This window comes from Corvus moneduloides, chromosome 3, assembly GCF_009650955.1.
Source record: "Corvus moneduloides isolate bCorMon1 chromosome 3, bCorMon1.pri, whole genome shotgun sequence".
In the NCBI taxonomy this organism is placed as follows: domain Eukaryota; kingdom Metazoa; phylum Chordata; class Aves; order Passeriformes; family Corvidae; genus Corvus; species Corvus moneduloides.
This window is the reverse complement of record NC_045478.1, coordinates 28,313,611-28,341,067: the sequence shown is the minus strand read 5'-3', so window position 1 is coordinate 28,341,067 and position 27,457 is coordinate 28,313,611. Positions and strand designations below refer to the sequence as shown.

General features: G+C 38.1%; 1 protein-coding gene across 16 annotated transcripts in view; it reads left to right on the top strand.

The window, feature by feature from the left end:
• KHDRBS2 (KH RNA binding domain containing, signal transduction associated 2) overlaps positions 1-27,457 on the top strand; it is a 339,817-nt gene that overhangs the window by 97,827 nt on the left and 214,533 nt on the right. For all 16 annotated transcript variants that reach the window (XR_004239381.1, XR_004239382.1, XR_004239392.1 and 13 more), the window contains one exon: positions 6,571-6,687. Coding sequence is in view for 1 of the 16 variants with exons in the window: in XM_032104702.1 (XP_031960593.1) it covers positions 6,571-6,687 (117 nt within the window). In the remaining 15 variants the exon portion in view is untranslated. The remainder of the gene's footprint in view (positions 1-6,570; positions 6,688-27,457) is intronic.

Below are 27,457 nucleotides of genomic sequence, written 5' to 3'. Positions count from 1 at the left end.
TGTTGTAGTCTTGGTACCTATCTCCATACCTGTGAGTATACTCAGTATAAACTTCTTCGTGCACTTCGGCAAAAGCTCAGTGGTGCACTTCTGCAGCCCGAGTTGTTGGCCTTTGTATAAATAACATTTTAGGTAATGTCTTGCAAATGAGCCAGTCTTAGACACACAATTTCAAGAGTTTCTTTTTACTTACTTTGTATTTTATTTTCCTGGAAATAGTAAAAGTTGACTACTTCAAGCTTGGGTAGAATAAATGTTAAAAGCCAGGTAGCTTTGTGTCCTAAAGAACCCTCTTGCCTTAGTCAATAAAATACAACTTCAGTACAAAGGAAAGTCTGCATACTCTGCAGTTTTTAAAAATACTGCTCTTCTCGCACAGTTTCCCAGTAAGGAGTGGCGAGCCATCAAGGAACTTCCCGACCTTTTAGAGACATGGATTGGGATCAGTCACGACCTCTGACTGGTGACCAGTTTGGTAGACCAGGTTGCCGAGGGCCCCATCCAGCCTTGCCTTGAACACTAGGATCCTCTCTCTCTTTTCTGAGTTGCAAAAGCAGGCTCTGGTCTGGTCTTTCTGTCAGCAGACGCTGATGCTGCACCTGCTTTGAGTAATAATATCCTTTTTGGTAACTGAGCCTGATGATTTTAATAGCAGTAGTTTCAGCAGTCACTTCCTCACAATCCAAATAAGCAATAGTAGCTACATACATTCAGCAATGCCTGTTTTGGGTTTTTTTGGCATACTTGACAGCTCTTCAGGGTCAAGATCATGTCTTCCTGCATGGCTGTGCAGTGCCTGGTACAATGAATCTCTTTGGATACCTCTCTAATTAAATAATAAACCCTTTGCAATTAGCAACTTGTTAATTGAGGACTTAATATAGATCCACAACTTTAATTTGTTCCTTGGCTTTTCCTCAATTACCTCACAGTAGATTTAAAAATAGAAACACATGAAATAAAATGCTTGGGTGTTTTACAGATGAGCAGATTTTAATAAATAACACCACTAATGTATGTATTAGAGAAAGAGCCATGCAAATTTTCCTGACTTAAGAAAGTTTAACTAAATGAGGGTATATCAGGCACCAATTTTTTTTCTTTTTATCAGAAAATTTATTTTCATTTTAAGGCTCATTTAAATTACTTCATTTGAATGCCACAACTTGTTACCAAAATTCTGACTGAAAACTACTAAAAGTGTAAAGTGAGGGGATATTTTCCTATCTCAGTGTAGACTTACATCTAGAAGATTTTTGTCTGGAGTTGCTGACCATCTGTTTCATGGAATTATGCCAAAAATATATTTTCACTGTAGATATAGCTGCTTGCAACGAGCTAGTAAATAGCCATACAAGTACTGCAGAATCTTCTTCAAGCACACCATAAATACAAGTTCCCAGCACTTCTCAAGATAAAAAAAGATGTAATAAAACCCCATTTATTTCTTAGGTAAATTTTCTAGTCACAGTAGCTTTAATAATTCTAACTTTGTTAATCAGATTTAATTTATTTTTGAAGTGATTCCACTGATTTAAACCTGAAATTAATTTGGCCTAGAGTTTTCAAGAAGCTGTGTTTTCCCTTTGAGCATTTAATTTTTCTGTGCACAGCCTGGCATTGGGTTATTGTTCAAAGCCTAACAAAGAGATGAGACCCAATGTGCTCTGTAGGAAAGGGCAGCTTTCTCCTTCTCTCCTTTGGTTCTGAGGTCGCTGCAGAGACATTTCTGTGATACTACTCTGTAAGAAAGCAGTAGCACACATTCGTTGGAGTAGATCTCCAGGGCCTCTCTGGAGTACATTCATTTTCTGCTTCTGCTGTTTGCTGTTTCCTGACATGCCCTGCTAAAGTAGAGACCTGCAAAGTTCAGTCCTACCAAACAGGTGTCTTCGGAAGCTCTTCTCCAAGAGACAGCAAGTATCACATCACATTGCTGTTGTAAAAAATAACATTGCATGTTTATCTGGAACACTAAATTAATTTTGCTAAAGCCAAAACTACCGGATATTGCATGGGGTAAGCAGCTACATATAGAGGGAGACAAACCTGAACTCTGCAGAATCTGCTGAGCAATAGATGAGAATAGAAGAGAATAGTTCCAGTAGGAAGGGACCCACAATGCTCAGTCCAAATGCCTCACCAGTTCAGGGCTGACCAAAAGTTAAAGCATGTTATTACTGTTGCAGGCATTGTCATGCTTACAAAATGTTGAGAAAAATAAAATTTGCCTTCATAATAGTCCAGTACTTCCTTAACATGAAGTCCCTTGTGCATGTAGAAAGATGAGATATTTTAAAATAAATGCTATTCTAAATTAAATTAACTAGCAGAAATCCTAGAATAGGACCTTAATTATAGGCAGGTCTCTAGCAGTAAGGTTTTATTCAGGAATGACTGTCTTTGTCTTCTCCCTTTTTCTTTAGAACAGGACTGAATTTAGAAAGATTCTTCCCCACCCCCACCCCCCCTCCTGCTCTCCATGAATAAGGACAGGATTTTGTGAGGATAAGTAGCTCTGAAAATGGAGTGACACTTTGTCTCTCCACAAAGGAACCGATAGCAATGCTGAACAAAACACACTGAGAAATAACAAACCTGTTTCATGTTGTCAAGCCAGGGCCATTTCTGTTTTGCTGCTTCTAGAAGAAATTAATTTCTTCTCCCAGTTCAGGACTTTGTTCTGCTTTATCTTACAGCTGGAACCATTTGTCTTATCCTATTGGTTATTTATCTAGGTTTGTTACTGCTGTGAACACTGATCTGTGTACAAAACAGAAACAGTCACTGACACAAACATTTTTTCTGAATGATAAGCATATTCCTTGGGTCTGGTTATAAAACCCTATTAAATTAGATTTTATAAAGTAAGAGATGTTACCGTTCTAGTAGAAATGTATTCAGGCTGCATCAAACAGGGAAACAAATACTCCTCCAAATGTAAACATGCATTTTCTACCAGTCATTGTAGTTAGCTTGAGGCTTGAATGATAATGCTGTAAACTATACCTAAGATTTTTTATACCTGTGGTATGCCGTCCTGAGGTAGTTTGAACAAAAACTTTGATGAAAGCTGAGGAGCCAGAGTTTTGGCTTTGAGCACCTAACTGTCTGATTGCTTTGGCGGGATGAAGTGTGAAAGTAATCAGGATGCAGATAAATCTGCTGAAACTTTGTGTATATATTGGGTGGGGAAGATGCTGGAGATACTGGCTGTAGATAAAGGAAAGATCTATCGACCTGTATTCTCTGTCAGGTTTTATTTTGCAGAGGAGAAGGTTTATTGCACAGCTGTTGATACATGAAGCATCATGTGCATTTGACTGTAAGTAAAGCATCCCCTGCTTTCACCTGATCATTTTCCCCTGAAGACATGCATCATCTCCCCCAGACAGATGAGAAGAGAATCTGAGAAGATAATAAACAAAATTTCTGCCGTAAACCATGAAGGGTTTCTGCAAGCAAACAGAAAGCCTAGTTCATGTTCATAAACATGATTGAAAAGTTAAGCCACCTATAAAAACATCTAGTAACACAATATTTTTCAAGTGGAAGTCTGTTTGCTCCCCAGCAGTGAAAGCTTTCTGTTAATACTCTCTTCTGTGTGTCAGCATTTCTCAGCTATCCTCTCCTAATATGACCAGATATTATCCCAGAGACTTAGAGCTGCTATTATTTGGAGAAAATTTGTACACATGGCAGAATTGGATTGGATCTGAGATTGCAGAATAAGATCTGCAGTTACAGCTGCTGTACCAGGAATGTGTGTTTGTGGGCAAGGCTCACCATTATGTGCAGTCCAACTGCCTGAGTTTCCACATTTTCCTTCACTGTCTCTATGCTCAGGTTGCATGTGCATGCGTGTGGCTGTAATTGGAGCCTAAAGTTTCCAGTATTAAGATCAGTTCTGCCTAGCATATCTTAGTTTAAAAAACAAAGAGAAATTGTGTTTCAGATTTCTTAAAATTTGTGCTGTTCACTGCAACGTCCTCCTTCTTATGTGCTGCTTTTACTTTTGTGTGAACATAATATAAAGCATATAATTTTTCCTGAGTAATTGAGTTAAAGTCACTCTACCAGTACTTTCAGACCTTGGGGAGTTTTGGGATTATAGATGGTGCTGAGGATATCCAGTGGCCCCAGACTGATGCTGGAAAGACTGAGCACAACAGTAGGATGCCTGGTGCAGTGCCGTGGCTTTTCTGCAACTTTAGACAAAACCAAACTAAGAGCACGTCAGTTTTTTAGTTGTAAATAACTGCTTCCTTCCTGATATGTGTTTTGTAGATAGTGGATGAAATGTCTGTCTGCTGCATAATCAATAGAATTAAAATCCCCAGCCACTTATTTCTTGGGAAGTGATTAAAATCCACTTAGTACGTAACATGGCCTATGCTGGCCATGCTGCTCCTTTGCAGCAATATGTCAAGGTAATGATTAGACAGTTTATGAAGTGCTTAAATATAAATGGCCAACATAAATCTTCACAGAGTGTATTTTAATAGTTTTATTCCATTGAGAGAACAAATGTAATCAAGCTTTGGTTGGCCTTCTCGTAGTTTCCTCTGAAGTTACATAACTTTATCGTTCTTTCACCTTTTGAGGGGTAGCTTTTCTTAATATTAAGAAACACTGAAAGGATGCAGCAGGACATGGTTCTTGTCTGATTGGTGATGTGTAAGTGTTACAAAAGATTTGGTGCTGTAACTTGTGACACCCTCCCTTCTGTCCGTAAGGGGGTCCCTGCAGAGGAACAAAAGCTCTGCTGTTTGCTCAGCCATCTCTAGTAAACCTTTATATACAGGGGATGGGTGATTATTGAAATCTTATATCTATCAATGCATTAAGTCTAGTATTAAAGTTCAGTTCCTGCCATTTCTTCCTCATTGTTTGGTTTATTTTCATACAAAATTGAATAATCAGTTTGAAGCCAACAACTTCTTCTAAGCGAAGTTTGCCCTGGAAGAAACAGGGCAACAGTTTGAAGACATAGGATTGTTGATACCTTGATTGGATCATTGATTCTAAATCCTACCCTATTTTGAAGAGTTGATAACTTTTATTAATTCAACAAGTAGAGTTGGAAAAAAAGTACAAGCACACAAGCTTGAAAAATCTGCTTTTGGAGCTTCAAATCATGCTGAATTTTCCTGCAAATGTTACCACTTATTACTTCCCTCACAGACACATTATTTTGCAGAAATCAATTATTTTGGTTTAAGTGGCAGTAGATTTTGCCTTACATATTTATTTTTCCTGTGATTATATACTACTTTCTTAGATAGTTTAACCAGTATTTGAAGGAAGTACAAATTATTTTTAATTAAGACACTGGACTAAAAGCCAGCTTGGGGTTTGGAGCACCTGGCATAATTCAGAGTTTGGGTGTTACTAACATGGCTGATGCATTTGTGTTGTTATATTCTTGCTGGTTAAAGTGAAAACAAGAATATTTCCACATTTTTTCCATTTTCAAAACAGAAGGTAGTGCGAAACAAAATATATTATAACATCTTTATAGACATTTGTGTGTATTTTTGACAGCAACATTTTCTTGATTTATATTTCTTATTGTCATATTCTTTCTCTCCAAAATAAAACCAAGGAAGTGCTGATACAATTACACCCTTTTTTCTTTGGCTATGCTTATTCTTTGTTGAAAGCCAGACCAGAATACTGTCTGTTCAGACTTGAACATAATTCAGAAGCATCTTAAGCAAGTGCTGATGATTTCCAGTCAGCTTCTGAAGACCACATACCACAGCATTTTAAAGGATGCTGGAAAAAATAAAAAAAAATAAATTGAAGAGACTATTGATTACAGAATAAACACATTACATAATAGACTCCCCCCTTTTTGCTACTTGTTGTCGACATGATATTAGCACCTCATTTATTGATTGTTCTGTCTTTTGATTTTCTGTAGGCATCTCTCCTCTTCATACAGAAAAAACTATTTGATGAGTAACATGAAGTGTGCAGTGATTAGGAATATTAGCAGCGTGGCAGACAAAGCCCAGTGTTCTACAAAATCCTTTTAGAAAATGTCCTTGAATATCTACCAGATCTATTGATTGTGATTTGTTCTGGTGCTGGCAAAACAGGTATTTGAAGCCGATACACAAAACAGAGCTTGTTTTCAAGTCGATGTGTGAAGCATCAATTCCTAAAAATCTATCTAAAGCTCTAAATTTGCAGGATATATTACTTGCCAGTAGAGGTGGCTTACTTGGGAAAGAACCTAGGCATTCTCTGGGTTTCCCCAGTACCATCTCATGAACAAGTATCTTGTTTAGCAGTTTGCTAATCCTAGTGGCCACTGGCCTGTTCGTCCTAGAGAGACGCCTCCTGGGGTTCCAATAAACCATGAATGCTTTTACTGTCTTTCACACTAGATGGGTGAATATCTTGGTTCTGCAGTCTTGTATCTCTGTCAGTTAGGCTCAGAGCTAAGTAGGAGTATTTCTTTTAAAGGGAAGTAAAGTTTTCTTGTTTAATCATCATGTTTATTTATTAAGTTTTTGGAAAAGTACCTGTGGGTCTTAAAAAGTTCTTTTATTTTCATTCTAGTTCAATTTTGTTGGGAAATTGCTTGGACCAAGAGGAAACTCTTTAAAGAGATTACAAGAAGAAACAGGTGCAAAAATGTCCATCCTGGGAAAAGGATCCATGAGGGATAAAGCTAAGGTACTGTATCTGGATTCTGATTGCAATTAGTGTTGAAATATATGTTGTTTTAGGTGTTACACTTAGATTGCTTGTCTGTTTATTAATGACCCAATTAAAAGGCCTATAATAGACTCTTAGTCCATGGCTAGTTTGTTTTTTTCCAGTTAAATCAATTGCTTAAATATAATTTTTTTCTTGCTATGCCAACCTTGCTTGGACCTCCACAGCTGCAATATTACCACTGTTATTTAAATAATTCACCTGAAAGAGAAACCAGTTTTAAGTTCATTTGTTCTGAGAGAAGTCTCTTTCTCCTGAGAAAGTACAGCTTGTATATATTATTGCTGTAATACTGGTATACATAAATGGGTTTTCTCTTTTGTTTTCTGTTTCTTTAGAGATTTTTTTTTTTTTTTTAATATTTTGAGTATTTATTCAGGGTATAGTTCTAGGAAAAGATAACAAAGTGAACATTTTGCTTAAATGTGTGTAAAAATGCACTATAGATAAAATAAAAAACAAACTGTTTGGAATCACAGCCCAGTCAATGCCCCATAGTATTTATTTGCAGGTAAGTGTTACTCCTCCTCAGCCAGTTCCCCCCACACCCCAGTTTATATACTGAGCATGATGTTCTGTGGAATGGAATATCCCTTTGGCCAGTTCAGGTCAGCTGTCCTGGCTGTGCTCCCTCCTGGCTTCCTGAGCAGCTCCTCACTGGCAGAGCATGAGACACTCAAAAGTCCTTGGCTTGGGATAAACACTACTTAGCAACAACCCAAACATTAGTGTGTTACCAGTATTAATTATTCTCGTACTAAATCGCAAACACAACAGGGTACCATCTACTAGGAAGAAAATTAATGCTATCCCAACTAAAACCAGGACATTAAGGAAGCTTCATCTATATTTGACCCAAATATACTGAGTGCATTGTGGTATCTTCTTTTAGAGTCTGTAGAACAGTAGTATTATGGTCAACACAGAAATAATGCTAATTTCACTGTATTTTAAGTGTATATGACCTTCAGTAGTGTTGTGCATTATTCTTCTTTCCTTTCTGTCACCTCTGTCATTAATCTCAGTAGCTAAAATTATGAAAGCAATAATATGCCAAAATAAAGGAAAGACCAATCAGGATTTTTTGGTTGGCATTATTTGGTCTTGGTGATGTATATCAGCAATCACATAGACATTATGAGGTCTACAATTGCAATATTGAAAAAAAAGAAACCCACAAACCAGACAAATTAGGCACACAGATTGTATTTAATTTTTCAGCGTTTTCTTTATGACATTTGAGTCAGACATTTAGTGACACTTCAGTTATGATCATAAGATAATTTTTGAATACAGTATTGATTTTATTTCCAAGTATTGACGGGTAAAATATTTTAATTACTTATGTCTAACTTATGAAATAATAAAAAAATATTTCCCTGGATGAGAGAGTGTATGTTCTGCTAAGTAGCAGTAATTCACATCAGTGCTACATCTGATGCCCACTCACTCCATTCTCAACCACCCACTCAGATTATTATTGCCGAGAGCGTCAATTGCCCAGACAGGGGAGTGTAAAGATGTTAAAACACATTAATAGACAGACTAAGTATTCTGATTTTGAGATTGGTCACTCTTCTGATCCTGTCATTTGATTTTCGTCTGATCATAGTGAACAGTGCCAGCACGACAGTTTCTACATTCACTCATGAGTATGTCAGCAAAATTTGGGGTATTTTCTTTTCCTCTTCATAGGGTATTTAGTCCTTAAGAATAATCTGAAATTGAGTATGAACCTCATGGAAACTCATTCTGTAAGACTGGTGTAAAAAATGAAGTTCTGAGGTAAACTGGCATTAAATATAGCAGTCATGAAAGCAATGTCTGTAGAGAAAGGCTCATAAGCGATTTATCTTAATCCAATTTAGACATTACTGACTCAAAAGAAAGCAAAATCCCTGTGCAATTACAGTGAGAGGTAGGAATTATCTGATCCATGTGCATCACTGTTACCAGTTCCAAGTGAAAGAGTGTGAGAATGATCTTGGGATGGGTAATAGTTGCAATTAGCATTTCAGAGAGGCTGTTCTAGGTTGAAATACTGGTAAAATGTAAAGAAAATGTGTTTGACTCTGTGCATAAATAATGGTGTGGATTGCTACATTGCTAAGGAAAATACAACTTGCTCTGGTTAAAGCGGTTTTGTTGTCATAAAACAAGCGCACTAGTATAATTTATACAGTACTTTCTTATTGATTTAAATACAAATTACCAAAGTCTGGAGACTTTTTGTGGGGTTTTGTACCTTAAAAGAAATCAGCTTATGTATATTGGCTGATAAATCTTTGTTTTGCAGGAGTGTTCAAGAAAAATCTATGTAATTTCTGTCTAGAAACTAGAATTTCCTGAAAGCTGTCGATACTATGCCGTGAGCTACTACTCTGGCTCCTAGTCCTTGGGAAGCTTTTGTGCATCACCTTCTCAGCACGTACTTTTCATTCTTTGTTTGCTGTCTAAACTTAGAGATGCCTATAGAATCCATTCATGAGAAGTCATGTGGATGAGACTTTCATGAAAAATGCTTTTTCCATTGCTTCTCTTAGGTGTCTTATGTCCCTGCATTCTCTGCCCCCTTATACATTTCACCAGTTCCTCGCACCTGTGCAAATCAGCTTGTTTCCAGAAGGTTGTTCCTCTCTTTTCTTCAGAAAACTCCCATGTTACCCAGAGTGCAACACCTAGAAAAAAACAAGTCGTCTTCTCTGCTTCTCAGCCACATCCTTTTAACTAAATTTGTATTTTTGGATATTACAGTAAACTGTGTGCTTTCAGTCATTTATCCTCCCTCTGGCACAAAAAGAGTATGTTTGTTCAGTGAGATTCTCTCTAGATATGGAGTCATAAACCTCTTAATCTCTTGTCATATTCCTGCATGTTTTAATATTTATGCCTCTTGCCTCTCTGCTCTCTATGGGACTATTGCCTTTCCCAAGAACATTTGTAGCACCACATTCCTGGCAGAAAGGAACATTTTTTGTTTAATAGTTTTTGCAGGTTCCATTAGTTAGCTATCTGTCTGACTTGCTGGCTAAAGTGCAATCAAGCTCAAAAATATGAGGCCCTTGGGCCAAAAGAGTTAACTGGCTCCATAGGGTTAATTCTTCCCTTCTTGATATTCAAATGGTCCTGTCTTCATACCTGATCCAGGAGATGCCTTATTAGTTCCATATATATCAGAAAGCTTATCTGTGTTAACAGGCATCTCCTGGTAACTTTGGGTTTAGAACCTGGCTAGAAAGAGCAACTGCCTCTTTTCCTTCAATTTATGCAGTTTCAAATGATCTGCAGCAGAGTAGTGCCTGGCTCTTACAGTTTGTGCTGTAAAATTTTGGAAATCCATTTGTTTCCATTTCTCTCAAGTTTATTTGTTTCTTTGCAGCATGGATTTTTCCTTACAAAGGTGGTTTGTTATATTTATGTCAGAGATTTACAATGACGTCCCTCTCTGAATTTTAGAATTCATTTAAGTACATAGTCCATCTTGCTGCAGAGAAAAGAGTCTTTTACGCAATTCCTTTTGGGTTAAGGATGGGTCTGCTTTTTTTGACTGGATGGGTAACACTCTGACTTTGCTTAGGGGAGTTAGGCTTAAGGTAAGCTTTTTGTAAGCTTTGTTATCTGTATGTATATGTGGAGAAGGAAAGATGTGTGTGTGATATATTGCTCCAATTCATGGTTGAGCATTAAGTCTCTATGTGTTAGCCAGTTCCTTCTGTTTTCTCCTACACAGTGACTAGGGATGTCTGTCTCTTAACCATTTTAAATTCCCATGCTATTTAATGTTCAGCTCTTCTATCCCCAAAAGATGCACAGTCACTTCGAAAGTGTTAAGATCGATTTGTAACCCATTTCCTAAATGTTTCTACAGATTGGTAGGACTTCCATTTTAAAAGGAGTTGACATCACTTACATTTTAAGAGGAGTATAGCTGAAGTAAAATTACTTTGTGATTATCACCAAATTAGTCAACAGTGTTCCTTTCACTTTGATATAAAACCTGCTGCCTTCTCAAGTCATACTTAAATAAGCCTCCAGATCATTCCATATCCTAAATGGGGGTGATATACCACCTTTTTTTTTCCCTGCTGAGTTTTGTGCAGCATGTAAAGACAAAGCATCAGTACCAAACCATTCTTTGGTTTGGAAAAAGGTACCTAGATTGGAAAAAGATACCAGTATCAGAACCCACCAAATTACTGCTTCCTGCCCATACATGAGGCAGTGCAGCTCCTTGTCTGGAACAGTGACTTTCACCTTGCTTGAGTCTCTCAAGTTCTAGAAAAATCTTTTCTCTGGAGATGTGACTTGTGGTTTGTGCTGCCTGTAAGCTCTGACCTGCACTTCAGAATCTAGGTCTGAAGATTGGGCACTGGGGCAGTCTGTTGACTTCTCCAGTCAGGTTCCAGTTCTTCTCTGCATTTTTTGCCTGGGCATGGCAGGAGTATGTGAACAGGACATTTTTTGTCTTGTTAGAGAAGTCGTTTATGTGTGTCAGTAAGCAACCTGATGCTGCCCTCAGGGCAGCTGGAAATTTTTTAGTTGCACTACAAAAAATGGTACTTGTGAGTTTGTGTCAGCAGACTTTAGAGCATTCTAATATTATAGCTAGAGCCCAATTTACTGCAGCTAATTTTCGTGTGATTAGATACTCACATGTACACAGTGTCAGTTTCTGAAAAGGGACACAGGTTGTTGCACAAGGTAAATGTTGTTCCCCAGTCACTGGAGTTTGTTTTAGTGTTGCAGGATCTGGACTATCATCAGAGTCAAGAATTAGCCATCAGGAATTGCTGGGTCACAGGAGCATCATATTTATCTCCTTACCACTTCTTATCCAGTGTCTCCCTGAGGCAAAGGTAACAGAAAAGACCTTGGTGAAGGTTGCTCTGGTGATGTTTTGCTCAGTAAAGATTCCCCAGGAGAGAAGAATCCTAAATTGAGCAAATGAAAAAACTTCATAGCCTTTTTGTCCCTCAGAGACAAATTTTGGACTATAAACTTTGGGCTGTAAATATTGGAAACAGTCTGCCTCATTGATTCTGTAACTTATTTGTCTGTGATTTCTTGAAAAAAGCTATAAATATTGAACAATTTGTGCAAGTGTGTGCTTATTAAAAGAAACCGAACTGAAGTCTCTGATCTTTTTGATATTCTAGTTTTAGTGAATTTGTTTGGTATTAAATAAAAAAGACTTAAGTTTCTTCATACACATAGAATATTGGAACCACAAGGTTTTATTTTAAATTTGAAAATTTAAATTGGCAGAAAAATTGAGATTACCATATCTTCCTACCCTAGACCTGTATTAAGTACTGATGAAAAATTAAAGTTCATAGATTGGTTACATGCCAAGACAGGTTAAAACAACCAGGAAAGTGGGACACTCGTTTAAGTACTTTAAATGTTTGTAATTTAAATAAAACTTGAAAATTGTTGGAGTATTTTTCTTTGATGCTTAAGGAGGTCCATAAGATCTCCTCTAACACTCTCGGAGTCCCAAGTGCATTTCTTCTACTGCTGAAGCCAGTGGCAGTTTTGCCAATGACCAGTGCAAGGAATAAATCACTCTTCGTATCTACCTGAGTGAGTAAATGAAATTCAAGTGCAATCTCCAAATAGTTCTCTATTAATTTTTAAACTAGAGCTCCAATCTGAAGAGTGAGGTGTTAGAGTGGTTGTAAGGATTCAACAAGCTATGTCAATTCAAGTATCTCCTACTAGCACAGTTCACGGGGTGATGTGATGCTTCCATGTAATTAGTGATGACATTTTCAAAACAGAATAGCCAAGAGGGCAATTTAGCTCTGTGTTAAAAATTTCAGACTCTGAAGCTGATAGTTAAGAAAATTGCATTGTCATCACAGAAGAATCACATCAGACCTCAAGCAGATGCTCTTTTATTACTGATGTAACACAGTGGTGATATTAAAAGTCTTCATTGCCTCCCTTGAATGTAATGTTAAAACAGACTTACATATTTCATTGTTCTCACGGGACATTTGTAAGACTTACACTGCTGTGTGTAAAAAGATGGGACACATTCTTTGCTTTCTACAAAATTAGGCTGCTTCCAAAGGGCAAAAGATTGAGGTAGTGCTTCAGCTTTATTCTTTCTGAGTTGAAGGTGATGGAAGACCATGAAACTTTAAAGAAGGCAAGGCAAAGAAGTGGCAAGAGAGAACTGTGGGAAGGGTAAAGATTAAAGATAGCCCTTAGCAAAGAAAAATATGTATTATTTGAAGTAGTGAAAATTAACATGCTTTCAGTTTTGCCAACTTGTAAATGTTTAGTAATTTTTTTACCTGAAAGCAGTTTAAATTTTTTGTCTGTGGAATATTGTAAGATTTTCTGAATATGTACACATGTATTACGCATTAGAAACATGCTGCCAAGTGACTCAGCTGCAGTCTCCCCTGTGTCTGCAATGGTGCCCATTTGACACCCAGAAGTCTGAGTTTCACGTGCAGACCTGTGCCAAACTCCTCTTGGTTTCAGCTCACTCATATTCCATTGGAGAGAGAACCACTTGGTGCACGTTGACAGTGTCTTGTTTCTGCCACTGTCCGCGGGGGCACTCCTGTGCCTCGTGTCTCCCAAGAGGTTTGATTGTGTTTGGTTGTGCACCCAGCTGGGAGATCCCCTTCTCCTGCACGTGGCATTTGCAATCCTGAACAGCATTGTCAGGGTGAGTCCTGGCATTAACTGCTTGTCAGGCAGTGAGTTTTCTTAAAAAAAAATAAACATGGGAAGAAATAAAGCAGCGCATTCATGTATAGAGATGGGAAGATAAAACAAGAGAGACAAGGAAATTAAAGTAAATTAACTCAATTGCTTACAACAATTTGGGGGACTGACTATCTTTTCCAAGTGATGTTTTTTCCCATCTGTACTTTTTCAGAACAGTGACTTACATTCCAAAGTATTTTATTTATCTCCGTGCAGCTTCATAAAAACCAGGTTTGATCTTGCTGAGTTTTGTTTTACGATTATTGTTCTTCCTGTTTTACATATAGATAACGCAGAAGGAACTGCTTTGAATTATTTGTAACAATTACATTAAATCCCAGTTTTCCATGCATAATGTTATCTGTACTCTTGAGGATCATGATAAATACTTTTAATAAACTTTAATGGGCTACTCTTACAAGGAATTTTGCATTGCCACAATAGAGGCAGCATTACAGTAAATTAAATTACAGTGCACACAATTAAATATAATAATGAAAAAAAAAAAATCAGACTTGGAGCAACAACTCTGTGGAGTCCCCTGAAATTCAATTCCACAAGAAACATAATAGAAGAAGATGGTGAGTAGAATTTAGATTGCTAAGTTAGATATTATTTAGTTTGTAATATCTCCATCAGGGATTAATGTTCTCTTATTCAGAGACATTGGTTAGTCTCTGGATCATTTTTCAGATTGATTACTGTTGTAGTGTAGCATTCCTTTTTCATTTATCTACCCAACATCAATATAACTTTAGAGATATAACTTCATCGCAGTACAGTTGTTATGCAATCCGTAATAATAATTTGTGGCTTCTCAATAATAGCTTTAAGGAAATCTGTACAGATTTAATTTGAGTTTATAGCCATTTATTACAACAAAAACCACCCCATCTTCCTTTCATCTTCTCTGAAAGAAAAAAATTCTCTGACAGAGAAGTATTCTCTGACAAGCTTCTTTCCAAGAATGCTTGAGTGTGAGATACATTTGTGTTTTATCAAACATAGCTAAAGTAAGGCATATGTGCATCTCTGACAGTTATAATTTTGAGTATGCAGTGAAATCAGAAGGTATGAAATTAGCATTGCAAGTGATATTATTTACTTTTTCTTCATTTTTCTGGTTTCTGTTATTTTGATTGGAGATGAACATGAATTCAATCCAATATGGAGTCCATATCCATTTGGAGTGTGCAAGACTGTAAAGTTTTCCTTTAGTTTCCACCACTGTGCAGCTCTAACTTTATTTCTCAGATTCTTACTTTCCCCACAGTAAAGGATAACAGCTCTTGTCCATCTAATTTAGAGGTGTCTACAGAGAATTAATCTGTTGATAATTACCAGTCTTTTTACATACGCAGCATGTTACTGCACTAAATTCAGAGTTTTCTGAGTTTAGATGAATGAGCTGTTATCCCTACATCTGTGGATGTGCTCAAGGCTTTCAGGCTCTTTTGCCTATTTTTTTACTGATACAATATTGTATCTATATATGAACTCAGATATTCCATTGGTTTGAATCAGATCAAGTCCATTTATAATCCAAAATAGAATGAACTTTTATTTTTGCAGAATTCGTGGAGGAGACAGGAGGAGTAGAAGTTAGTGATTAAAATCAACACAAAGCCTTACCCTAATCCCTGCCTCCTGTCATCATCTGCCTTTCACAGTCTCTGAGACATTTCTTTGAAAACAAGTCTTTAGAAGTAACCCCACCACTGCTCTCATAAACTGTGTTTAGAAGACATAGGAACACAGCTGGGATTTTTTAAGTTTATAAATGTGCAAATGCTTTGCTGGATTTTGGCCTTACAGGCAAGTTTTCCTTCTTCATGTGCTTACAAACCCTGCTGTGAAAGTCAATGGCTGCACTGTGTGTTTGTTCTTCAGTGCTCCAACAGATGAATGATTTAGGGGGTGTCTATAGACTGTAAAGAATTCACTTCAGAGTCATTTTTATGAAGTGAGGTGAAAAAATAAATAAAAACTTCTCTGTTTTTCTGTCCAGCTGCAGGTCCTGCTTCATCTCCTCATATTGAAAAAGTCTGTTACCAAATGCTTTTTTTTTGGCATGAGAGAGAAAGAAAAGGGATGTTTCCTTTGTATTACGTTGTTAGTCTTTCTCTGGGGGTCTGTTTATAGAATAAGGAGATCTAGGGAATGTCCAGCAAGTCGTACTTCCTTAATTAAAAATGTAATTAGCCATCCATATAACTCTCAACTCCAGCGTAGCACTGGTTATATTGAGTCTCTAGCTGTTGAGAGACTTGATCCACAGTTACATATGTAAGTCCAAAAGTAATATTGCACATTTGTTTAAATTGATGTAGCAAATGTGTACTCTTAAATAGTTTGTCAATAAATTATTAATTCTGTTTTACTATTTCAAGGCCAGACCCTGGGTGTCACCTGTTGCAAGCAGAATTAATATTTTAGTTTGTTCTTTTGAAGATTTAGCCGCAACTGCTAAAACATGCTTTACAGAAATTAATCTCTTGCAATCATCACCGCGTTAGATATGGGAAGCTTTTTCTTCAACTAGTTGTAAGTAGAAGGCTCAGTCATGGTGCTGACAAGTGTGTGGTAAAAAAATGATGTGATATTAAACCTTGAATTATTTTTTTTTTCCCCCTTCATGATCCAGACCCTGGATAATTTGGGATGAGGACCTAATTGCAGCCTTACAGTAGCTGATGGCTGCAAACAAAGTACAACAAAGTACATTTACAACAAAGACAGAGACTCTTTACTTACAAGTGCTTGTAGTGACAGGACGAGGGGTGATGGCTTTGAACTGAAAGAGGGCAGGTTTACATTAGATATTAGGAAGAAATTCTTTCCTCTGGGGGTGGTGAGACATGAACAGGTTGCCCAGGGAACTTGTGGATGCCCCGTCTCCGGAAGAGTTCAGGGTTGGATGAGGCTCTGAGCTACCTGGTCTAGTGGAAGATGTCTCTGCCCATGGCAGGGGGGTTGGAACTAGATCTTTAAGGTCCCTTCCAACCTAAACCATTCTGTGAGTCCATGCCTCTGTGATATGAGTCCCCGTGTTTTACAATTCTTGTATTTGAAATGGCTTGTCTTTGGTTTTGTCTGTTCTCTGCCTCCTTCTTTCCTGTCTTTCTTATTACATTAGCAGAGTGACATACTGAACCTGCAGATTTGCAGATTTCCCTTTCATGATACAGACAGTTATCACTGCTGCTTCTTATTCTAAAGTTTTTAGGGGAAACATTACTATTATATATTCTGCATAAAATTATTAAAAATGTAGTGGATGAACTTATAAAATGTGGAGGTTTTTAAATGAGGTTCACATACAGTAACTCCTATGGTTTTTTTTTTTCTTTAGGGTTTACCATTTATTACTCTTCTGCTTAGTGTATAGAATATATAATATGCATTATGATCTATAGGTACAAACCATCTACAATAATTTTAATGCAAGTTCATGATTAAATGAAAATGGTTACATTCATTTAATTGAAATATATCAGTACTATGGATTGCTAGAATAGTTTATTAAAAAGGTTCCGAAAGTACTTCAAGTATAGCAAAAAAGATGTTATTCAACATTAGGACTGTATGGAATTTTGGCTTGATACATGTACAGAAATACATTTCAAATGTATACTGGCAATGTATTAATGAAGGGAATAGTCTATAATTAAAAATAGATGCAAGGATTTTACAAGTGTAGAGCAAGAATGCAGAAAAGAACCCTGATATATAAACTTAACTTACTTTTTTCACATGGGCTTCAGTGAGAAAGAACTTATGGTAGATCATAGACCATGTTATTTGTTGTATGGCCTTTTGTTTCCAAACTGGGCTTCTCCATGTCACAACTATAAATTTTGCTTATACTATATAGCAATAAGGGCAAATTTGCACGTTTTGTTTTATGCTATTTGTACAATGTAGTACAGCAGTGAAATCTAGGAGTTGTCATATTACAATGAATTATTAATTCATCTAGTGTCATTTCCTGGCTTTAGGAATGGTATTCAGTGGTTTATAAAATTGAGAGGAGAAAGAGGAGCAAATAATATTCTTGGATAATTGAAAAAGCTAGTATGATTGAGGAGAGAATTTGTTTCGCTCACATGTAAGTTATCACTGTATATTATGAAATACAGTATCAAATAACTTTTCATAATACATTGGCTAGCACAGAAGCATATGTAACGTGTCTCCATTCAGCATGCCTAATTAAATTTTGCTAAGATATATGTGGAAAGATTTCTTGTTGAATTGTATGAAGAAATATCATTAGAAAGAAAAAAACAAAAAAAGGACAACTCTTTTATGTCTTAGAATACATTTTATGTATGGGGTGAAAGTTTAGGAGGAGTATTGTAGGTAAATATTAGAAGAGATTCCAGATCCCAGAAAGGAAATCTAAGAATCTTTTTAGATAAGAACTGCAACAAAGCTGTAACAGGTGGTACCAATCTAATGGGTTTTTCTATCTTGAGTTTGATTTACTTCTTTCATTTTCTGTAAATTAGAGAAAAGAGTTTTTAGACTTAAAGAAAGCATTATTACATTAAGACTCAAATATTATGGAGCATGAAAAACTGGGATTTCTTCCATTCACCATGACATATTTATGATAGTTTGTTCCTTTGTTTCTGTGAGTGATTTGTGATGTATGCTCTCATTTTAATTTAAAAAATAGAACAGTCATCCTTTATATGTTGAATTGGCCACAGTTGAGTGTCATTAAGAAGATGCGTGTGCTTCTGGACTAGTATGAGTATATCTGAGTGATTGGAAATGTTAGCAATTATTCTGTCACCTTTTGGCATCTCAGGGGATAAAACCAAAAATGCTGAGACTACACATAAAGTGGTAATTCTATATTGTTTATTCTTTTATACTTGTTTTAGATGCCTTTGGTGACTGGATTGCTGTAGTCATTAGCTGGAACTTTGAGCTGCTTGTAGTTATTTACATGTGTTTGGGGTTTGTTGGTCTTTCCTGTCGGGGGTTTTTTTAAGGTAGAATTTTATTTCTGTCTTGTTTATTACTTTATTCTCAGTTCAGAAGTGTTGTTTAATCTGGACAATGTCTAACCCTTTAGATAGTTGTTCTTTTTGTACCTGCACAGTCCTTGGTGTGGACCTGACATGGATATGCTAAGTTCTGCAAACAATGTGCATGTCTCTGAAGTTTCAGTAAGCTCAGACATAAAAGCAGGAGAAACTTCACCTTTTTCATGCACTGCTATTCACATCACTGCAGGTGATCTCACTGCTGCATTCTGCCCTCCTTCACGAGAGGCTGTTTGGCTCTGCTGCCTAGCCCAGCAGTGATCAGTGTTGTCACTGAGCTAGCTCAGGTCCGTGCCTGAGATCACGTGGTGCGACTACTGCTTCAATGTGTGCAACACCCCGTTTTCATAAGAACGACCTCAAGCTACTTCTTTAGCCAGCAATGGTAATATATCACTGTGGAGTATAGTAAAATAGTGGGATGAAAACTCAGACATGAGCCAGCAATGTGCACTTGCAGTCCAGAAAACCAGCCACATCCTGGGCTGCATCAAGAGCAGCATGGCCAGCAGGGCAAGGGAGGAGATTCTGCCTGTGACTCCACTCTCATTAGACCCCACCTCGGGTACTGTGCCCAGCTCTGGGCTTCCCAGCATGTGAAACACATGGACAGGTTAGAGTGGCTCCAGACCAGGTCAGACAGCTGGATCACCTCTCCTATGGAGACATGCTGAGAGAGCAGGGGCTGCTCAGCCTGGAGAAGAGAAGGCTCTGAGGAGCCTTCTATGTATAAAGGGGGCTTACAAATCAGACACAGAAATCCTTTTTACCTGAGCCTGTAGTGACTGTACAAGGAACAATGTATTTGAACTGAAAAAGGGTGGGTTTAGAGTGGACATTAGGAAGACATGTTTTATGATGAGGGTGATGAGGAACTGCAACAGGTTGCCCAGAGAAGTTGTGGGTGTCCCATCCCTGGAGGTGTTCAAGGCCAAGCTGAATGGGACTTTGAGCAACCTGGTCTAATGGAAGTGTCCCTACCCAAAAAGAGCAGTTGGAGCTAGAAGATCTTGACGGTCCCTTCCAGCCCAAGCCATTCTATTATTCTATGATAAAAATGCAGATTTAATTTGCGAAGGCATAAAGATACCTGGATCTGCAATATCCAGCCTGAATGTTTATGTCTATCTTCATGGATAGTGTGATCATAAAGCTTGACTTTGAATTTGAGCCCATATTTAAATAAAGTCCTGGTATGGTCAGGTAGCTTCTTCAGTGACTTTGGAAGGGGTTCAGTAGAAGAAAATCTCCAATGTCATTTATTTCCCTTCTGCTTTTACTGCTCAAATAGATACCAGTCTAGGAAATCTCTGCTGTCTCATTTTATGTCTGAAAAAAAATCAGTAATATAGTTTTCAGTTTTGCACGATTCTTACCTAGTTAGATTATTATTATTATTATTTCCAAATCTTCCCACTCTTTGTCCTGTACCATAGTTGTTAATGTATTCATATGCATATCAATATCTCATTAATAGGCTTGAGTGGGATTAATTTTTGACAGGCTGTGGTGTCATCACTGCAGAGAACTTTTTTTATTGAGCCTGAGAAAGACAAGGGTTTTGTACAAAAAAAAGTAAGTTTTTTCTTACCTTAATCAGACATTAAGCTCAATGTTACCAAAGATGGGTAAGAGTAGTAGTTCATAAGTAAGAATAACAGTTCCTAAGTACTAGATTACTGTTTATAGTTTTCTTAATTTTCATTAAAAAATAAAAAATAGGCTACTTGGCTCTCATTGATTATGATCATGTGCAAAAGAACATAATAAATCGCAAATAGCAGTTATTATGTAATTATGTATCATTATCTTATTATCTCTTTTTTAACTTTTGACTGTCTTCTACAATGAAAATTGTTATTATATCTCCATTTTTAATTGCTTCACTTTATTTTTCTGTTGCTCCAAAATCCTATGAATATGAATACAATTTCGAAAGTGGTTGGGGCGTTCTTTTTAGACATTTCATTAACATGTTTCTGGCAGATGATTGGTTTGGGTGATCAGCCCTTAAATACTAAATACTGCATTTCAAGTTCGTTTTGACATGGATAGGAAAGACTTGTCAAGTAGCTTTTGTAAAAGTGACATCATGAAGTACTTTTGCAACATAATATAAAAAGAACGTTGAAATATAAAGTGATATTTTCTTGGAGAGTATGTAGGTTGCAATGTGGTATAAAATATTCTGCAGGACAGCATATAATTTTCTTTTCAATTTTTATGTGAACTCTGGAACTAAAAATGGTTCTGAAAACAGAAGGTAATCATATTTTTAATAACATCATTTGTCCATTATAAACTTTTGAAAAAAAAGAAGTATCCTGACCAACATACTTAACCTCAGTAAAAAGGAATAATTGAATTAATATGGGTATAGTGTTGTCACTCTCATGGTACATCAGAAAACATAGACTTCTAAAAAAAATTAATGAAGCTAGTAAGTGTATGTGGATTTCACCCAAAAAGAATACTGTCTACTAGAGATTGAATAATGTGTAATTTGGGAAAAAATAAACAACCCTCTACCTGCCAAGGCCATTCAAGCCTTGGAAATGGTTTTATTAACAGGGTCCTTTTCTGCTTTCACTTCTGCAGTCCATCTCTGCCCTGCCACTGACCAAACAAAGTTTTGGCTGTTTCATCTAAATTCCTGCTGTGCATAAATACAGCTTCTGCTTCAGAGGCATAAATGTAGTTGGCTATATGGAAACAAAGTGCATAAACCCGTGTTGGAATGGGTGGTGATTTAATGAGCACCATCACTAGGGTGCAATTATCTCTTCATCTAACAAAATACAGACGTCTGTCTTAAGGCAAGCTGAATTATTCCCTGGTCAGTGTTGAGTGTTGATTTGCTTAAACATGAGTGTCTAGTGCCATTTAAAGTGCCTGAGGGTATCTCATGTGCCCTGTACTGTGAACTTTGACCTTCACATCCCACATACTTTACTCCCACCTTTTATGTTTGTTCAACTTCGCATATCCACTGGTGTGTCCTGACATGTTCCGTGTTTTGTGCCTTGCGCTGTTTGGATAATTGCCTGTCTTGTCTGTAATATGGTTCTTGGCATATGGCTAGGATTGTGGACCAAGGATTTTATCAAAATTGAGGGGGTTCATGTTACTTCTGTGACTACTGCTGATTCCTTAAATTCTTTTTCATTTCTTCTGGCTGGGTTTTATTTGTCACCCAGTTACCCTTACCTGGATGTTCCTTTGTTTCATATAATGTTTAGAAATTTCTAAATCCTTCTTGTACCTCTGATATATACTCTGAATGCCAGTTTCATCATGTCTGCATGTTTAACAGAGTTGCTTTAATATCTGGTTCTGTGGTTTCTCAGTATTTTCAATACCCACTTTTGCTGCTAGACTGAACTTCTCAGTCTTCTAGACATTTTGCCAACTGTTCAGCAGTGTTCATTTCAGGCCACCAGCATTGCTACTGTGTACACAGCAGTTGTCTTACTTGCTGTGTCCTTTCTTGTTGTGCTTAAAAGCCCTTTTCTCTTCTCTAATCACTGGGCTTTGGCAGCCTGGGGTTCAGAAGAGCAGGCATGGTGCCAAGTTCTCACAAGCTGTCACTCTTGATTTCCAGAGCAAACCCTATGAAAGGGTGCTGTGGATAACATGGCCAGTGTTAGGAAGCACAGCTCAGTGTTTTTTCACATGCACACACTGTTCACATTACCAAAACCCACAGGGGATTGGCAGCACTTGCTGCATCATTGTTCTGCCGCCTGTCCTGTCCACAGCCTCAGAGTGCCATCTTCCAAAGGACATGCAAGGAGACATGGCTCTGCATAGTTCACAGAGTTTGCACTGTCATTGAGGAAACTGCCTTTTAAAGCATAATATTCCACACGAGAATCCAGATTTTCCTCCAAGAATTTATTGCTTAGGAAGAGAGGTACAGAGTGGCACTTCCTCCTTGGTGAGGAAAGAAAAGCCAGTCTGACAGTTGCCTGCAGCCTCCTGACCAGTGTGCAGTGCCATTAAAGTCCCACTGGGAAATTCTGGAAGTCCTGGAAAGGGAAGGTGGCAGAAGATGGCTTAAAGTGATGTAATTCAGTAGATATGAGGCACCATCCCACAAAACCAGAATATGCAAATAAACATCAAAGCCTTGTCAGAAGTGTCTTCTCACCTGGGCCTTTCGCAGGGAGTAGCTCTTCCATATTTTGAGTTTCTGTTTCTCAGTAGACGGAAGGCACTGGTTCCTGGCCACACACTCATTCTAGAAACTTCTAAGCTATTACAGAATGCTTAATTCATTTATTTTTGCATACGTGGAATAACTATAAAGAACTAACAAAGCATATCTTCAGTGCCTGTAGTCAGGAAAATATTCATGACGCTTGGGAGTGTGGTTGATAAACCATTCTTGTGAATTAAACATTTTTCTGCTTGCTTTAGTTTTGAACAGTTCTTGTCCTCAAGCATGCATCAGATACTCTGCTGTCTTTCAAGTCTGAGTGGTATGGATAAAAACATTATTTTTTAAGTAAGCTGGAGTATTCATCTGAGTAATTATCTTTACTGATTTTTGCCATTCCTTTTAGCGCAGAGGTGGTGAAAGAGATTTTTAATGCCTTTTCGTATATACTGAGATGTATTTGTGTCTGAGGACAACTTTCATGCCATGAAATCCAGTATTTATATTGGCAGTGGTCTTATGTGCCACATCTCTGCAACCATGGTGTAAGGTCATACGAAAGACTAAGGCCTGTTCTCCTCACTCTCTTTTCTGGCAGTTTGAAATGTGTTGTAATAAAGGGATAACTTTGGAGGTGTCCTCCCAAACAACAGACATGCTTAGGTCGGAAGATCCTGTTCTTTGTTTTGCATCTGCTCACTGATTTTCTTCTAAGGCAAATCTGCCAGGTCGACATTATCCTCTTCCAACCCACAAGTCTTCCAACAGGCTCATTGACCTCCCCACTGCAATGCTGTGCCTATACTATTATTTCCCTTGCATTTTTTGTAATGCTTCACATTACATCTTCAAGTCAAATTTGAATTCCTTAAGAAAAAACAAAGGTGTGAGGTATGAGAAATAGGGGTTCATGAGCCTAGAAACGAGTATTATAAAAACGCTTGTGTAATTTTAAAAGAGGGATTTGCCTTTTAAAAATAATTAGAACTTAACTTAAACAGAAAAAAATTAATGACCAAGGACCATGATCACTTCATTTCCAGAAAAGCTGGTAGCACTCCAGCAGTGTCAACGGGGACTTCGAAGGTTTGACGTCTTCATGAGAACACATGGTTTTAAAGCACCTGGCTACAAGGCAGGGTGCTGGGGAAAGGTAGGCTGGGTATTTATTTAAAAAGTGTTGTGGTTTAATCCCAGCCAACAACTCAGCACCACCCAGCCACTCACTCCCTGACTGGTGGGATGGGGGGACAGAACAGAAAGGGTAAAAATGAGAAAACCCGTTGGTTGAGATGAAGACAGTTTAATAAGTAAAGCAAAAGCTACACAGTCAAGCAAAACAAACTAAGGAATTAATTTACCACTTCCCATGGGCACTTCCCAGGTGCTCAGCCTTCCGCAGGATAGCAGGGCTTCATCATATGTAAGGATTACCTGTGAAGAAATCTGGAGAGGGACTCGGAGGGTATATAGTGATAGGACATGGAACAGCAGCTTTAAATTGAAAGAGAGTAGATTTAGATTGGATGTTAGGAAGAAGTTCTTTACTGTGAGGGTGGTAAGACAATGGAATGGGTTGCCCAGAGAGGTGATGGACTCCTCATCCCTGGAAGTGTTCAAGGCCAAGTTGGATGGGGCTTTGAGCAACCTGGTCTAGTGGGAGGTGTCTCTGCCCACAGTAGGGGGGTTGGAACTAGGTGGTCTTTAAAGTCCCTTCCAAACCACACCATTTTATGAAGACAAACACCATCATTTCAAATGTCCCCCTCTTCTTTCTTCTTGCCCCAGCTTTATATGCTGAACGTGATGCCATCTGGTATGGAATGTCTCTTGGGTCAGTTGGGATGTGCTGTCCCCATTGAGTTGTGTCCCCTCCCAACTCCCGTGGACCTCTAGCCTCCTCACTGGTGTGGTAGGGTGAGGAGCAGAAAAGGCCTTGGCTCACTGTTCAGCAATAGCAAAACCAGCTTGGTATTGCCAACACTGTTTCCAGCACGGTCCAGAAGATTGCCAAAATACCTTACACTGTGAAGAAAGTTAACTTTATCCCAGCCCACATCAGTACAGGGAACCAGTGGAGCAGGCACAGGGTGAGTTAATAGGTCTTCTGTATTCATCCCTTTTCTAGGAGCTTCCTCAGTATTTGAACAATCAAATTCTGCTAGAAAACTTTAGAATCACATCCAGAAATACCCTTGGTAATCCACTTTAGCTGATTCCTTATGCCTAAAATGCTCATCCACTCAAGAAAGTGAAATAACATTCTGGTCAATAAACACTAGGGAAATTCGGCTCACTGGCTGATCCCAAGTAAAAGGCATTGACATCAAGGAATCTGCTGCTAGGTACTTTGGGAGAAAAAGGCAAAGGTCAATATTCAGTAAGTTAAATACTCATTGCAGATTATTTACATAGTTCTACTTTGTACCCATAAATTAGAGACATTTCAAACCAAAATCTGTGCCATTGCTGCCATGTTAACAGATTAATCTGTGCAACTTAATATGAGCAAAAAAGCCCTTTAAAAAAAAAATTACTTCAGACAAGACTAGTAATATTTTACGTTTTTTTAGAGTGATCCTAGAAAACTGAAAGTTGTTAAGCCCTGTGTTGTCTAAAGGAGGCTTTTCCTTTGTCCAGCCTGCTCTTGGTGAACTCAGGAACATAGTAGTTATATTGGAAATTTCTGCATGTGAGATTTCATTAATTCCTGCTTGTACAACTTGGTATGTTGTTTCCTATTTTGTTGTAGTTCTAGTGACCAGATAACTTTTGGGCAATTTAAGAAATCACTTAAGAAAGGTTAGTCATTTAAGCAGCATTTCTTTATTCTTTAGATATTTAAATTGCTATGACCTTCTAGTCCAGCCAACATACTGGACTTTCCTAAGTACTTAGAAAGTAACTGGGTTTTAGCTTTAAGAAAAAGAGGGATATTAATTTCAAAACCTGTTAAGTATGGGTCCATTCACTTCTCAAAAGGAGGAAAAACTTCTCAACAAAATTATAATGGCATTTATCCTCTGGAAAATAGCATCATGAAGTTAGGTCTCAGATGACAGGGCCCAGAGTATGTAAGCCCACCCAGCACGCTGTGACATGGAGATTTCTGTTGTCTTTCTAAATAGTCCAGTTTTGACATTGTGGCATTGCATCCAATTTGGTCTAGATCCAGACCTACACCAGCCAAGTATGCACTTCACCAGGTTGTCCCATGAGGTGTTAACGATTCCCCTCATTGTCATCTTAGAGTTCCTTTGTCCAAGGAACGTATTTCTACAGTCTACATATTCTTTAATTATTTAAGGTAAAAAGGAAAAAGAGAGGAGAGATGAGGAGTTGCACTGGGGCCACTTCCTTTCGCATCCATTTCATAGGGAGGATTTTGAGATACCTGACACTGTGGGACACAGAAGCTGGACAAGGTCCCTACAGTAGCACTCCCATGGCCCCAGAATAATTTGGTTGCATTCAGATGAGAAGAATGGAGGATGAAGGATAGAGGTGGTCTATGGACTGCTTTTTAAATGCATGGATGATCACTGCTGTGGATAATGTTGTTGTCATACTGATGCATATTTTCTGAGCTGCTTCTTCCAGTTTTCCTCCCCAGAGGACTCCGTGGTTTAATGCAGAAGTAAAGCTAACACACAGGGTTGTTTGAGTGGGCAGTTGTCCATCCTTTGCTGCTGCACGGTGCTCTTTCTGCCTCTTCAGAGCAGGCAGTGTCTTTGTTGCCAGACCTGGAGCTGGCAGGTTCTGTGGGTTGTGCTGGTCCCTGTGCCTGGCCCTGAGCAATGCTCCACTCCCTGTGGGCTCAGAAGGTAGAAGTCCAGGAAGAAGTAATAATTGAATGCATGAGTAACTGTTACAAGATCAATAACCAATGTATTTAGGATTGCTCTATTTCATTAATTTTCAGTGCAGAGGTTTGGCTGCATTCAGCAGTTTTACAAACTGGCTTTACTGTTCAAATAAGGTGTCAGTGATAACCTTTTCTCCTAATCACCTCTAGAAAAAAAGGGTCTCTTAGCCAGGCCATACCTAGTACTATCCAGGTTCCGCACTGGTATGGTGAAACTCACATATATTCATTACCAAATGCAAATATTTACAAGGAAAGTCTTTTTAAAAGAAGAAAGCATGCATCATCTTAATGCACATGATGTAAAGACTAATGAGGGCTTTTGGAAAGTACTCAGTACTGTAGCCCCTCTTCAATGTATCACTATATAGAAAATAACTGCCATGAGAGATGTTACCCCTGTGACTCTGTGTTTCTGTCACTTTCCTGGTCTGCTGTTGGCCACTCTTCTTGCTGGCTTTCAGCCCACAGTCCTCAGACCACCCCCAGCCAAGTCTGAAAGCTCTCCTGAGACAGAGGTGGAGGCCATCTCATCTAGAGCAGTGCTCCAATTCATGTTGCTTTGTTTAAAGATGAATGTGGAAGCATTATGTGTTACACAGCATTTTCTTAGGCAGTGTGTGCTTTTAAGGAGTACCTATGTTTTATTTCTCCACATACAAGCAGAAAATTTTCCCATTAGCTTTCAACAAAAGACAGACTGTGCAACAGCAGTTTTCTTTCCCCTAAGGATGGCAGCCTGTCATCTCTATTAATCTTCCACACATTATTGTCACCTGCATGCTTTGTTCAAGTATGATGAATTTTTACACCAAATACAGAAAACTAGTGATATTTGAGAGAAAGTAATCCCCCTGACAGACATTTGTGGACACAAAGATGGAAGTGGACAGGGTTAAATTTGTGCCATATGGTGAGCCC